This window comes from Moschus berezovskii, chromosome 3 (assembly GCF_049115385.1).
Source record: "Moschus berezovskii isolate FMDL1 chromosome 3, NW_MosBer_1.0, whole genome shotgun sequence".
Lineage (NCBI taxonomy): Eukaryota > Metazoa > Chordata > Mammalia > Artiodactyla > Moschidae > Moschus > Moschus berezovskii.
The window spans coordinates 77564737-77579821 of NC_142462.1; the positions used below are offsets into that span (position 1 = coordinate 77564737).

General features: G+C 40.0%; 1 protein-coding gene across 3 annotated transcripts in view; it reads left to right on the forward strand.

Moving 5' to 3' along the window:
• The first annotated feature begins 4066 nt into the window (after nucleotides 1-4066).
• HIBADH (3-hydroxyisobutyrate dehydrogenase) overlaps nucleotides 4067-15085 on the forward strand; it is a 267180-nt gene continuing 256161 nt past the window's right edge. Inside the window, exon 1 of one of the 3 annotated variants that reach the window (XM_088834599.1) lies at nucleotides 4067-4271. In XM_088834599.1, the coding sequence (XP_088690725.1) occupies nucleotides 4181-4271 (91 nt within the window). In that variant the 5' untranslated portion in view covers nucleotides 4067-4180. The remainder of the gene's footprint in view (nucleotides 4272-15085) is intronic. The other 2 variants (XM_088834600.1, XM_055420968.1) reach the window with 2 other exon arrangements.

A 15085-nucleotide genomic window follows, 5' to 3' on the forward strand; every position in this document is an offset into this window, starting at 1 on the left:
GTGCCCCTGTGCAGAAAATCAAACTCTGATGGTGAGTGTTTGCAGTAAAGTAAGGGTTTATTTGCTGGGTGCCAAGCAAGGGAAACAGGCAGCTCATGCTCAAAACACCTGAGCTTCTTGATGGTTTTCAGACAGGGTTTTTAAAGATAGTATTAGGGGAGAGGGCTGTAGAATGCATAATCAGCTTGTGGACCTTCACATCAGTTGATGGTGAGGATGAGGTTTCAGGAATCTCAACTTTCTGATTCTAACCAGTCTGGGGTCTACCTGCTTGCAGTCAGCACGAAAGTCACCATCCTCTACCTGCGTGAGGGTCTTAGATTCTATTGAGCAACTCAAAGATATGCATCAGGTTGTTATCAGTCCTGTTAGGAGGGATTCCTGTGATTAATCATTCATTAACTGCTTGAGCCTGCTCTTTAGAACTCAATGAAGCCCATGGAAATTAAAGACTTTTTTCCTTTCAAATAAGAAATGGGGGACATGCAGGGGCTTTTGTATCTGGGAAGACCCCTCAGGGTCCTGATCAGTTTCAACTCCCCTCCCCCCGCCTTTTTCTTTGACATTCCTCATTCTTGAGAGGTACAGGGGCAGGATAAGAAAGGGAATAAAGTTCTGGATAGAGAGATTAATCATAGACTTGCTGCTGCTGCTAAGTCACTTTAGTCGTGTCCGACTCTATGCGACCCCATAGACAGCAGCCCACCAGGCTCCCCTGTCCCTGGGATTCTCCAGGCAAGAACACTGGAGTGGGTTGCCATTTCCTTCTCCAATTCATGAAAGGGAAAAGTGAAAGTGAAGTCGCTCAGTCGTGTCCGACTCTTAGCGACCCCATGGACTGCAGCCCACCAGGCTCCTCCATCCATGGGATTTTCCAGGCAGAAGTACTGGAGTGGGGTGCCATTGCCTTCTCCAAATCATAGACTTACCAAGGGAATTTGGTTTTAGAGGGACTTGGTTTCAGTATGTTTATTTTAGATGTAATGTCCAGAGTTATCAGTTGTACTGTGTGGGAGGAAAAGAGAAAAATACATCTATTGCATTTTCCCAGAAGCAGAAGTAAAGATCCTATAATGCACTAAAACACAACTTCAAGCAAAACTACACGGCAGTGACTTAGGGAGAAGTTACAGGGCCTTTCCAACAAAAATATCAGGAAGGCAATCAAGTAAAGCCAGTCACAGGAGTAACTGTTTTTTCAGATACATTAAGATCTGTAAGCACCTTTAAATAGGAACAGCTACTTTAAAAAATCAAGGGGTTTATGAGAAAACTTCAATGAAAATCTCAGAGCCTTAATTTATGAAGCAACATAGGGCTTTTGAGAAACTATACTAAACTACATGATGTAGGAATAAGGAGAAATTATAACTTACCCCTGCTCCCAGTTGAGCAAAAACGAATCAAACTTTCAATGCCATTCAGTTCCTTTTCAAAACCACCACATTCATTTTGTTTTAAAAAAAATTAAAAAGCCCTCATGTGCGGCTTTAGGTCTGCTTCCTCTTCTTTCTGAGTTATTTCTTCTCTTCCTTTCAGTCCTAGGAGAAAGCAGTTCATAAGAGGAGACTTTTGTAAAGAAACATTCATTTTCTGAGAAGAGAGTCCTACGAACAATTTAGAGAAACAAGCAGTGTATCTCACAATAAAAACAACAAAAACCCATCTGATTGGGTATAAAGTCTCAAAAGGACTGGGATATAAACTTAAGGAGTTGGGAGATCAACTGATCTGTGGGCCTGTTTTCTAAATACCTCTGCTGTGTAGGCTCACATAGTTGAAAGGCAGACTGCATATCAACAATTATATAAACTTGCAGTGCTACATTGTTTGTAGCAGTAACAATTGTAGTTCATTGTTTGCAGGAGGTCTATTCGAGCTGAAACCTAAATAAACCAACAACAGATGATCAGGTAGGAAATGCTCCAGAAACTAGTAAGTAGATTTGGGTGGAGACCCAAATCTAGGAGACTGTCCCCATGGCTGAAATAATTTTTTCTTTCCTATCTTCCTCTTTCCTTGCTTTTGGTTTGTGTGGAGTAGAGGGCTGGGGTGGAGAAAAAGTCAAAGAAAGGAACTGCTTCTCTATCAGTTACAAATAGGGATGTTGCACCCTGTACCAGTTTTTGGAATCATGGAGAAGGAAATGGCAACCCACTCCAGTGTTCTTGCCTGGAGAATCCCAGGGACGGCGGAGCCTGGTGGGCTTCTGTCTATGGGGTCACACAGAGTAGGACACGACTGAAGTGACTTAGCAGCAGCAGCAGCAGCTACCGCCAAGAACCCTGAGAGAGCATACTTGGAAATCATCCAATTGCTTTAGATACTTTGAACTCCTGTGTGTGATTGCAGTGGAGGTTAAAAAAAGTCAAATCTGTTGATTCTGCTACTTAGATCAAAAGGTCGGGTAAAAACAACCTAGGCAAATGAATAAATAAAATGAATTCAGGGGAGTGGTTTCTGTCGCCCTAGTCTGTTCTCACTCTCTTTCCTTCTGTACTGTGTGGTGTGCTAAGTCGCTTCAGTCCTGTCCAACTCTTTGTAACCCTATGGACTGTAGCCTGCCAAGCTCCTCTGCCCCTGGAATTCTCCAGACAAGAATACTGGAGTGGGTTGCCATGTCCTCCTCCAGGGGATCTTTTTGACCCAGGGATGGAACCTGTATCTCTGATATCTCTTGACTTTGCAGAGATTCTTCATCACTTGGGTTCATCACTAGTGCCACTGGAGAAGTCTCTTCCTTCTGTACTACTTTTCCATAAACAAACAAACAAACAAAAACCAAAAAGCAGCAAGTCTTTGTTTTGGGTGTCCATGGCTCCCAAACCTTCCATGGGGTCAGTGATAAAGTGAAGCCCTGGTTTTTTTTTGCCAAAGGTTTCAGAGATTCAAATATGTACACCAGGCACAGATAGAAGAATGAATAAATCTCCTTTCTGACACACAAATATATTTTCTGTACTTTCATTTGCCTTTCAGTTCAGTTCAGTTGCTCAGTTGTGTCTGACTCTTTGCAACCCCATGGACTGCAGCACACCAGGCTTCCCAGTCCATCACCAATTCCCAGAGCCTATTCAAACTCATGTCCATCGTGTTGGTGATGCCATCCAACCATCTCATCCTCTGTCATCCCCTTCTCCTCCTGCCTTCGGTCCTTCCCAGCATCAGGATCTTTTCCAATGAGTCGGCTTCTCGAAACAGGTGACCAAAGTATTTGAGTTTCAGCTTCAGCATCAGTCTCTCCAATGAATATTCAGGACTGATTTCCTTTTCAATTGACTGGTTTGATCTCCTTGCAGTCCAAGGGACTCTCAGGAGTCTTCTCCAACACTACAGTTCAAAAGCATCAGTTCTGGCGCTCAGCTTTCTTTAAATGAAATGGATGCAGAATTTTCAAACATTTGAGAAATATATATTCGAGGAGCAAGTTCCTTGCAATTCTATACTTCGAAGAAAACAGTATTGTTTTCCTACAATTTTTCAAATTTATGGAGAAACTATTCGGCAAATTAAAATCAACTGAGTCTGATAAAGTTATTGCATTCATGGAAGATTTCTGTGCAATGAATAGACACTAAAAACACAAATGCTAACATCAAGAGGCCCACATTTTATTGAAGTTAAAAAGGGATCACTGTTCTTGGAAAGCTTGAGAATTTCTTCTCTTGTTTAAATATTGCAGCAGCTGCCGCAAGCCAAAGTTCTGTCCTTGTTTGCATGGAAGCAACACGTGCAGTTACAACTCTCGAAGAGGCAGTTCTGAGGGGCAGGTGTTGCAAGGAGCCCACTTACAGCCACCGCCTCCCACACGCCCTCTGCGTTTTGGTAAACAAGGAGACGCCAACCCGCAGTCCGTAAATAAGGGAGGAACTTGGGGGCGGGGCCAGGGAGCAGGTATGCGCCGTCCTATTGGTGGTTCACAGAGGGCGGGGAGACCTGCGATTTCTGATTGATCTTCTTCCCTGTGTGTAAGGTGATTGACGGCTCTTGTTCCGCCGGGCCACGCCTCTCGGCTCCGTGCCCCTCCCCTCGCGGGTAGGTGTCCGCCCCGAGCAGCAGAGCGCGTGCGCATGCGGCCCCACGCCGCAGCCGAGCCCGCCCGCCGTACCGCGCACCCTGGCAGTCAGTGGGTGAGCCGGGAGCCGCGGAGGTCACCGTGGGGAGGCGGGGCGGGGGCAGCATGGCAGCCTCCTTACGGCTCCGTGGAGCCGCCTCCGGCCTCTGGTATTGGAGCCGCCGGCAGCCTCCGGCAGTGGCCAGCCTTGCAGCGGGTAAGGACCTCGCGCCTTCTTCCCCTGTCCCTCCTCCAGTCGCCCGCTTCTCGCTCCCTGATCCCCGAAGAGGTTTTTTCACCGGAGGCGCTGCGATTAGATCGGGGCTTAAAACCCAACATTTTGGCTGGTTCCAAGGCCTAGGCTCTTCTGCGGCCGCGGCTCGCGCCGCCAGCGCGTCTCCCAACTCTCCCCACCTGGATCTATATGAATAGGGTTTAGCGTCCTTCTTTGACTTAGTAATGCGAAGAGCTTGGGATAAAGGGAGGAGTGTTTGGGTCCGATTCGTGCTTCTTTGGAGTTAGGACCTTGAGGACAATTGGAGGGCCCAGCCCCACGGGCGACCCTGTACCCACGCCGGCGACCCCTGGCCTTGCAGCGCTGGCTGGCCTTTCAACGCCCCGGGTGGGCGCGCCGTCTGGCCGCAGGACCTGATTTTTGTTAAACTACCTTAACTATTTCAGATGTTTTTACACAAATGGAGTCTATACAAACCAGATGATCAGTCTTTCCAGCAAAGTTTGAAGTCACTTTTGGGTGGCCAGGCGGGCTCCTTACCCTCTCCCCCAGCCCTCCGGACCCCCAAGTTGTCTGTAACTCTGCCACCTGAAGATGGCATTTCTGTCAGTTTATTAACCAGAATACTTTCTGTGTCCTTAAAATTGTGGCCTGAAGCTATCCTGCTTCCGTCCCCTTCCACCCTCCGTATCTTTATAACTTATGGAAGAAACAGGTTTGTTTAGACCCACAGAGAACTAATAGTCTTTTCATTTTTAAGAGGAAAGAACCTAAAGCCTCTCGGATAAGTGAATTAGGATATTACAACAGGACCTGGAAAGTAGTCCTTGGTTTTTCCTGATTCCTGCATGTTTCTTCTACAGCAGGATTCCTGTTTAACTGAAAAATTGATTGGTTTCTGCCGACACTGCCATTGTCTTCCTGTCAAAATTTTTAGTTTTGACAGTGCACTGTTTAACACGCTCATATTTGAGAGTTTTGAGAAAGCCTTGGTGTTAATGTTTTTCTGATCCTCATTTAAAGAAATATAGCAGGCCAAGAATTGAGTTCTTAACAGACTCCCTTCCTATCCCTCAGTAAAAACCTAAGCAGAAGAGTGGATTTCCCCTCTGGTTTGAAAAAAGAAAGCTCCCTGTGATGAGAGAAAACAGATGTCTGATACAGAATCACAGTAATAAGATACAAACTCACAGAATTTGTCAAACTTGAGTGTAACCACTGCTTGATCTACATCTATTGAGCTACAGACAATGCCTCCCACATTGGAGATGTTTAAAAAAAAAATCACTTTTCTGCAGTAGTAAATGTGGCACCAGTTTTCAGATCAATGTATGATTCTTTCAGTTTTGATTAGTCAAAGAAGACATATGTGCTGTTTAGTGGTTTTACAAGGTGTTCTAATGATATTTTAATGAACCCTTGAAGTACCTTTTAGAGTTAGGAAAGTTCTTAAAATTCATGGAAGAGGAGTCAGAGGCCTTTGACTATAATAAATGCTTCTCTAGACTGGAAAGGCTACCTTGAAACGTTGATAGACTACTTTGGCATATAATGTAATTTACCCCAATACATTATAATAATATAGATATATGACAAATTTTGAATTTTTTTTTTTTGGTGTGTGTGTGATGATTGTTTGAAATGCTTCAGGATTCTTACTCTGGAATTGTTTTAAATGTTTTTGTTAATTTACTACAAAAGTGTTAACTTTTTTGATGTTGGAGTCTTAAAAATTACATGCCAGTTTGGAGTCTAGGGACATTAAGAAAAACAGCCAAGTTCAAATAGTAACATTATTTACTGTTCTAAATTCTGTAGGCTGTTTGTCTCCACGGTATGTTTAACATGTTTATATCATGTGGAAGGTAATATTATAAAGATCTTTACAGTTATTTACAGTTTGAAAAACATAAGATCTAGTAGTTACTGGTTAATAGAATATCTTAATTTTAATATTTAAAGCATTAAAAAGGAAATAGCAAAATGAGAAGCATTAAACTAGGCATACATTACTATTGCATCACCATTTAATAAAAATAAGTTTTGTGTTTTATCTTAAAAGGTAATTAAATTTAGTTTCAGACTTCTTTGTACAGACAAAAAAATTACAGATGTTGACCCTCTACAGCTGCTGTGATTCACTAACAAGTACAAGTAAAAATAAATTTGTAACAGGTCATCTTAAAGTGACCACCTGAGCAAAAGTGGAATGGGAAAATTAGCCAGAATTACAGACAGAAAGGGGAATACATTTCTTTATTATTTACGCTGTGTGTGTATGAAATCTGCTTTAAAAACAGCATAACTCCTTGTGTAAATAAGATTAATGGCATTTTTTTTCTCTTTGCACTAGCTTCTAGGGTTGCACACAAAGCTCTGAGAAGCTGCACATGACCTTGGGACCAAAAGTTGACCTTAAAATTGCATAAGGAAAATACAATTGACTTTGAACAAAATGGGTTTGAACTGCAAGGGTCAGCTTACAAATGGATTTTTTTTCAATGAATTTGTATTACAGTTAGTTTAATCTGCAGATTTGGAACCATGGATGTGGAGGGCCAATTACAAATTATATTTGGATTTTGTGAGGAACATTGCAAAACCCCCACTAGTTCAGAGGTCAACTGTATTTCTAAAATAACTTGATCCAAATAATAAAAGCTTTTACAGAGTCACTACCCTTAGTCTAGTGATACTTAGCATTAAAGCAAAAGGAATGCTTATGACATAATATGTGATAAAGTAGGACATCAAGTTGTATATACAACATGTCTCATGATATAATTTTAAAAACGAATTCAGAAGACTGCTAGGGCTATACAAAAAGCTAACTGGTTATTTTTGTGTAGTGAAATTAACTTTTTCCCTTATGACTTTATTAGTTGTTGTTCAGTTGCTAAGTCATGTCTGACTCTTTGTGGCCCCATGGACTGTAGCGCACCAGGCTCGTTTGTCCATGGAATTCTCCAGGCAAAAATACTGTAGTGTTGCCATTTCCTTCTCCGGGGGATCTTCAGGACCCAGGGATCTAACCTGTGTCTCCTGCATTGGCAGGCAGATTTTCACCACTGAGCCACTAGGGAAGCACCTTTTTCATATTTTCCAGGTTTCTACAATGAATTAACTTTGATGCAAGGAAAAAAAAAATTTTGGAAATATAAAATAATTAACCTCTTACCAATTTTTGCATTTTTATACTTGGAGTAACCTGATTTGGGTTAACAGTGTTAACAAGATATGGGTAATTTTGTCCATGTCCCATTGGAGAAAGAGGTCATAACCTGTAAATTTACAGCTATCAATTTAGAGATTAACTTTTGCCGAATTTTCTGGCTATTTCTTCCTCCTGGCTGCCACCTATGTGGTGGTACTGAGAATCACAGAGGTTTGCCGATTAGATACAATCATTTCTTTATTCTATATTTCATTTCCTAGTACATATTCATATGTTTTAGAGCTTCTCTAAATCTTTAACTCAGTGTTATCAGTCTGAACAGTCAGTCGCAGAGAGATGGCAGTACGTAATTGGTTTAGATAACTTGGAGCTTGACTCTAGGTCTGGGAGGAAAAGATATTGGAGAGTAAACCTGAAATGTTTAATGGTTGCTGCAATACCAATTAAATTAATTCTTCGCTGGATCCATTTTATCATTATCTTTTGTTTTAGCACTGATTTTTATCCCCATTTGATGAAACCTCTCTCTAGTTAGTAATTCATTCATATAGCATTATTAACCAAACTGTGTGCCACCAGGGCACATTTTATTATAGAAGTAGTTACAAAAGTTGTTTTACGATATGCACATGGTAAAAACTCAAAAGGTGATAGAATGAAAAGTGAAACTCTGTGCCATCAGTCCAACTCTCTAGCTGTAACTACTGTTTCTTATGTATCTTACAGAAATTTGAAAGAATTTAATGCATGTGTATTCTTTTTTTCTGACTTCCTTGGTGGCTCAGGAATGAAAAATCGGCCTGCAATGCAGGAGATGCGGGTTTGATCCCTGCGTCGAGAAGATCACCTGGAGAAGGAAAAGGCAACTCACTTTAGGATTCTTGACTTGGAAATTCCATGGACAGAGAAGCCTGGTGGGCTATAGTCCATGGGATCACAGAAGAGTCAGACGCGAATTAGCAACTAAACAGCAATTCCTTTTTTCTCCTCAAACACTATGTGTTACTACATATAATGTTCTGAATCTTGCTCTTCTGCCTTAACATATCCTGGAGATTTTTTCCTTATACTTTTAGATAGATATACCATGTTCTCGTGAACATTACATAATATTTCATTGTATTGATTTTCTATGAAATATTAAGAGCCCTGTTAATGTATACTTAGTTATATAAATTAAATGTCCTATTAATATATATTCAGTTCAGTTTAGTTGCTCAGTCGTGTCTGACTCTTTGTGACCCCATGGACTGCAGTACGCCAGGCCTCCCTGTCCATTGCCACCTCCAGGAGTTTACTCAAACTCATGTCCATTGAGTCGGTGATGCCATCCAACTATCTCATCCTCTGTCGTCCCCTTCTCCTCCCACCTTTTAATCTTTCCCGGCATCAGGGTCTTTTCAGATAAGTCAACTCTTCGCATCAGGTGGCCAAAATATTGGAGTTTCAGCTTTTCAACATCAGTCCTTCCAATGAACACCCAGGACTGATCTCCTTTAGAATGGACTGGTTGGATCTTCTTGCAGTCCAAGGGACTCTCAAGAGTCTTCTCCAACACCACAGTTCAAAAGCGTCAGTTCTTTGGCACACAGCTTTCTTTACAGTCCAACTCTCACATCCATACATGACTACTGGAAAAACCATAGCCTTGACTAGACAAACTTTTGTTGGCAAAGTAATGTCTCTGCTTTTTAATATGCTTTCTAGGTTGGTCATAACTTTCCTTCCAAGGAGTAAGCGTCTTTTAATTTTATGGCTGCAGTCACCATCTGCAGTATTAGTTATTTATAATTTTTCTGTTGTTATAAACATTCCTATAGTAAATTACATTTTTGTGTTTTTCAGAGTTTATATATAGTAGGAGTCAGCAGACTGGCCCAACAGCTGGACCTCTGCTTTTGTAAATAAAGCTATATTGGAAAATAAGTACAACCACTTGTTTTTATATTGTCTATGGCTGCTTTAAATCTGTTGTGGATGAGTTGAATAGTTGTGACAGAGGCCTTATGGCCCCAAACTGAAATTGTTTACCCCTCACCCTTTAGGAAAAAGTGTGCTGACCCCTTACATTTAGTGTATATTACTAGAAATGGAATTACTGTTTCAAAGAGGATGCATATTTTAAATTTAAATTTTACAATGAGGTTCAAATGTAGATCTTTTTTTCAAATTGCTGTCTAGGGTTGACATAAAATACAGTTCTGCAGTGTACAAGAGTGTATGTTTTTATCAGTCCTTCCTAACCAGTTGTGCCTTTTAGGATTTGTCCAGCTGATAGGTGAAAATGATACTACATTGCTTTGTTTGCATTATTCTAATTATGACAGAAGTTGAACATTTTTTAAAAGTTTTTTTTTTGAATGTATTCTGTTAACTGTCATTTTGTGATTTTGGCATACTTTAAAATAATGGGTTATTTAAACTTTTCTTACAGATTTTAAAGTTATTTGCATATAAAGTAAAATAGCTCTATTTCTATCTTGTGTTTCAAGTGTCCTTCCTAGTTATTTGTGTTTGGTCATGTTTTTGATTTTTTTTTTTTTGTATATAGATTTGGTAAGTTTTTCCCCCTTGTTTTTTCATGAAAATTTTCAAACATAAAGCATTGAAAGAATAATGCCACGAACATCTATGTACTCTTTGCTTAGTGTCAATAGTTGTTAACCTTTTTCCAGGTTTGCTTTATTTCTTTCCAAACATGTTCATATCCCACCTGTATTATTTGAAAGTAAAATGCAGACGCCATTACACTTTCAAACCTAAATTATTCAGCATGAATCTCTTAAGAACTGTCTCCTACATAACCAAGTTACCCCTATCTCAGACAATTAGAGGGCTTCCCTGGTGGCTTAATGGTAGATGACGTGTGTTCGATCCCTAGGTCAGGAAGATGCAAAGATCCCTAGGTCAGGGTTGCAAAAAGAAATGGCAACCCACTCCAGTATTCTTGCTTGGGAAAATTCCATGGTGGAGCCTGGCAGACTACAGTTCATGGGGTTGCAAGGAGTCAGACCTGACTTAGCGACCAAACAACAACAACAAGGCAATTAGAACTTCCCTGGTATTATCCTAATGTACAGCTTATATATAAAATTTCATAATTTTCCTTAGAATGTCTTAATGCTTCCTTGGCACCTCCCCAATCCAGATCCATCCATGTTTTACATGTTGCATTTGGTTGATATATCACTTTAGTATCTTTGGACTGAGGAATGTGTTCTCTTGGTTGTTTTTTTGTAAACATGTTGACTTTTTAAAAACAGCTTTATTGCAATATAGTTGACCTACAATAAACTACACATATTTAACATGGAGAGTTTGATGGGTTTCGACATGTGGGAAACCATCATGGCAATCAAGATAGTGAACATATCCATTCACCCCTTTCCTGCCGATTTCCTCATATCCCTACATACTCAGGTTTCTATAATTGTACACTTTCACTGGCTAGATAAATCCTAGTTTGATGGTCATTTTTTGTTTCAGTCCTTTAAATATGATGCTCTCCTATTTTCTCACTCATTTTGATTCTGACAGTAAATCTGCCTTCATTCTTATCTTTGTTCCTCTGTACATAATGTCTTTTTTCTGCTGGTTGTTTTTGAACATTTTGATTATGATATGTCTTGTTGCAGTTTTTTTTGTGTTTCTTGTGTTGGAGTTCATTGAGCTTGGATGTGTGGGGTTTATGGTTTTCATCAGATTTGGAAATTTTTCCCATTAGTTCTTCACATACTTTTCCTGTCCCCACTTTGCTTTCCTCTCCTTTGAGGATTCCAGTTTTGTTGTGTATTTGGCTGGTTGAAGCTGTCTCACGGCTCACTGATGTTCTCTTTATTTTTTAAATTCTTTTTTTTCTCTCTGTGTTGTGTTTTGGATAGTTTCTGTTGCTTTGTTTTTAAAGTCTTTTCTTCCAGTATTTCTTCCATTATTACATTATAATGAGGCCTATTACAATGTCCTTTTATTACTATATTTGAAATATTGTTCATATCTGTATTTTCTATGGCACTGCCCTTTATTAGCTCTGAACTTAACTGTGGGCTGAATGTTCGCAGCCCTCCCAAATTCATGTGTTGAAATCCTAATCCCCACTGTGATAGTATTAGGAGCTGAGGCCTTTGGGAAATAACTGGGTTATAAGGTTGGAACCCTATGAATGGGATCAGTGTCCTAAACAGAGGCAGGCGAGTCTGTGTTCTCTTTCTGCTCTCCAGAGATATAAGAAAATGGGTCATCTACAAACCAGAAAGTGGGCTCTCACAGATACTGAATCTGTTGCCTACCTCATCTTGGACTCCCCCAGCTCCAGGTCTGTTAGAAATAAATACTTGTCATTTAAGCTGCACAATCTATGGTTTATTTGTTACAGCAGCTGGAATGGACTAAGACTTTAGACAACCACTTTTATATTGGTCTTTCTGCCTCTCTCCTTTTAAAGCATGGGTTTGATCAGGTCATTTATCTTGCTCAACCCTTTCGGTAACTACCTGTTTTAGTCTGTTTGGGCTGCTATAAATAAATACCTTAGACTGGGTGGCTTATAAACAACAGAAAACTATTTCTTACAGTTCTGGAGGCTGGGAAGTCCAGAATCAGGGTGTTGGTATATTTAGTGTCAAGTGAGGGCTCACTTATTGGTTCAAGGACAGCCATCTTTTCACTGTGTCCTCACAAGGTGGAAGGAGACAAGGGAGCTCCCTGCGGCCTCTTGTAAAGGCATTAATGCCATCCTGAGGGTTCTTCCGTCATGATCTAATGATCGTTGCCTCAAGGCCCCACCTCCAAATACCCTCACATTGGGGGTTATTTTTTCAACATAGAAATTTGGGGGTTACCAAACATTTAGTCTTTGATACCACCACTTGCTTACAGAAAGTGAAAGTGTTAGTTGCTCCGTGGTGTCTGACTCTATGTAACCCCATGGGCTGTAGCCCACCAGGCTCCTCTGTCCATGAGATTCTCCAGGCAAAAATACTGGAGTGGGTTGCCAAAATACAGTCAAATTGTTTATAGCATACTTTCCAGCCATGTTATGGTTCCTTTTTTTTCTTTCAATCTTAATCTTGCTCTTTTGTTTCTGTGTGTGTCCTGTAGGAAGAGTGGATGGCAGTTAAAAATGAAGAACCTAGAGTCTGATTGGCTGGATTTGAATCTTGGCATTACAACAACCTGAATCTGTGCATTTTATTTAAACTAAGTGTCAGGGACCTAAACTGGAAGATAGGCTTAATGATGGGATGTAATGACAGTGCTATTTATAAAGTGCTTAGTACAGTGTCTAGCATGTAATAAAATTGCCACAACTATTAACTTTTATTATTCATTTTTTTCTTGGCTTTCCTATTTCTTTGCATACACTCATATGCATATTCATTCCTTTTTTGTATGGAACTCCCTTTGTTTCTACTCTCATTCCATTTGAAAGCCTACCCATCCTAAAATACTCAGGTCAACTGCTGTTTTTTTCAAGTTCTCCTTGAGTATCAGCATTGATTTTCATACTTTATCTTTTACTTTCGTGTTTTAGTGTCTGTGTACCTAGTTGTCTTCTTGTGTTTTAAGCTGGTTGAAAGCAAGGACTGTATGTCATTTGTGTCTTTGATGGCATCTGGCATGGTACAAATGATTGCTTCATGTTTATTGAATGTGTAAATAAATCATGGTTCTACTTTCCCATAGTTATTGTTTGATTTAGAGTGAGTTGCCTGTTAAAGTTAACTGCATTTAAATGATAATATTTCTAGTATCTAATGTTTTTAGTTAAATTATACCTTTTCAAGCTTAACACAGTAGTCAGGCACACTAGTTACTAGTATTTATGAGAGTTCTCTTAAAAAGTATACTTAATATCAAAATAAAAATTCAGTGAGGAGTCATTTCTCTGTCGTTAAACCCCTTGTGAACCAGAAAGTTAGGCACAGGACTCCTGTCATGCCCAGCATGTTAAACTCAGCACTGGTAAGGTGATAATGCACAGGAAGCACACCCATCTTTAATGGAAATGGTAGAGGCAGACATGGAGTTCCTAGGAATTAAACATGCTTCTGACCCAAGATGACCTCTTTTTCTTAAGCATTAGGGCTTCAAATAATCAGCTTTTAGGAAATCTCATTACATTGAGATTAAGTTGAAGGAAGAGCAGGGATCCATCAGTTGAGAGGATCTGAAACTTAAAAAGCGTTACTGTGATTAGTCAGTATTCAGTTCAGTTCAGTCGCTCAGTCGTGTCTGACTCTCTGCCACCCCATGAATCACAGCACGCCAGGCCTCCCTGTCCATCACCAACTCCCGGAGTTCACTCAAACTCATGTCCACAGAGTCGGTGATGCCATCCAGCCATCTCATTCTCGGTCGTCCCCTTCTCCTCCCACCCCCAACCTTTCCCAGCATCAGAGTCTTTTCCAGTGAGTCAACTCATCACATGAGGTGGCCAAAATATTGCAGTTTCAGCTTTAGCATCAGTCCTTCCAATGAACACCCAGGATCGATCTCCCTTAGAATGGACTGGTTGGATCTCCTTGCGGTACAGGGGACTCTCAAGAGTCTTCTCCAACACCACAGTTCAAAAGCATCAATTCTTTGGCAATCATCTTTCTTCACAGTCCAACTCTCACATCCATACATGACAAACCATAGCCTTGACTAGACGGATCTTTGTTGGCAAAGTAATGGCTCTGCTTTTTAATATATTATCAAGGTTGGTCATAACTTTCCTTCCAAGGAGTAAGTATACACTTTACTAAACACTACACAGTTTTAAAACTGGAGTCCTTAAAAGAAAAAGAAATAATAAAGCTGGGAAATGATAGGAGAAAAGGCAAGTGGAATTATTTCGCTTTCTTCTTTCATTGGACTGTGAACTTTTGGAGGGCAAGGACCATATCATAGAATTTCATGTAGTAAATACTTGTTGAATGGAGTAGTAACACCGTCTAATGTGGAGCTTCTCTGCTGTCTTGCAAAAAGCATTACCTTGAATAATTACCCTAGTGTGATTTCACAAAGTCTTTTATAAGAAGGAAGAAAATAAAATCAAAAGCTGTATACAGATTTTTAAGAACAGTTTTCTTTTTCTGTGAGTGAAAATGCCTCTTTGAAAGTGCCTGGAGTTGTTAGTCCAAGTTCCTGACACTGTTACCGTTGTCATGGAAAGCCCATGAAAGTGTCCCCCTGGTCTCACCTAGGACCCCGTTTATAAACTGGTGACTTTTAAGTTGAAATACATTCTTCTAGGTTTAACATTTTATTCAATTGTTTTTTTATACCATTGGAGGGAGTAGTTTCTGTAAATGTGTAGGTGGGAAGCTAAAAAGTTTTTCCATTCTTGGTGCTTGTCCAAGATACAGGTTTTATTGAATACTTCCAGTTTTCTTTGTACACATTTTTAAAGAAGATAATATAGATAAGAAAATTTAGGATACTTCACTTAACAGGCAATGTAAATAATAGGTACATGGTAACATTATTAAGTTTATTGTTAAAATAGTAAAGGGATGTTGTAGAGGTAGAAAGTAGAAGGAAGATTACTTAAAATTTTATGATTATTCCTAGAGAACTGTATATTCAGAAGTTAGTCTGCCTGTACATTGTTGATATCTTTAAATGATCATTAGCTTAA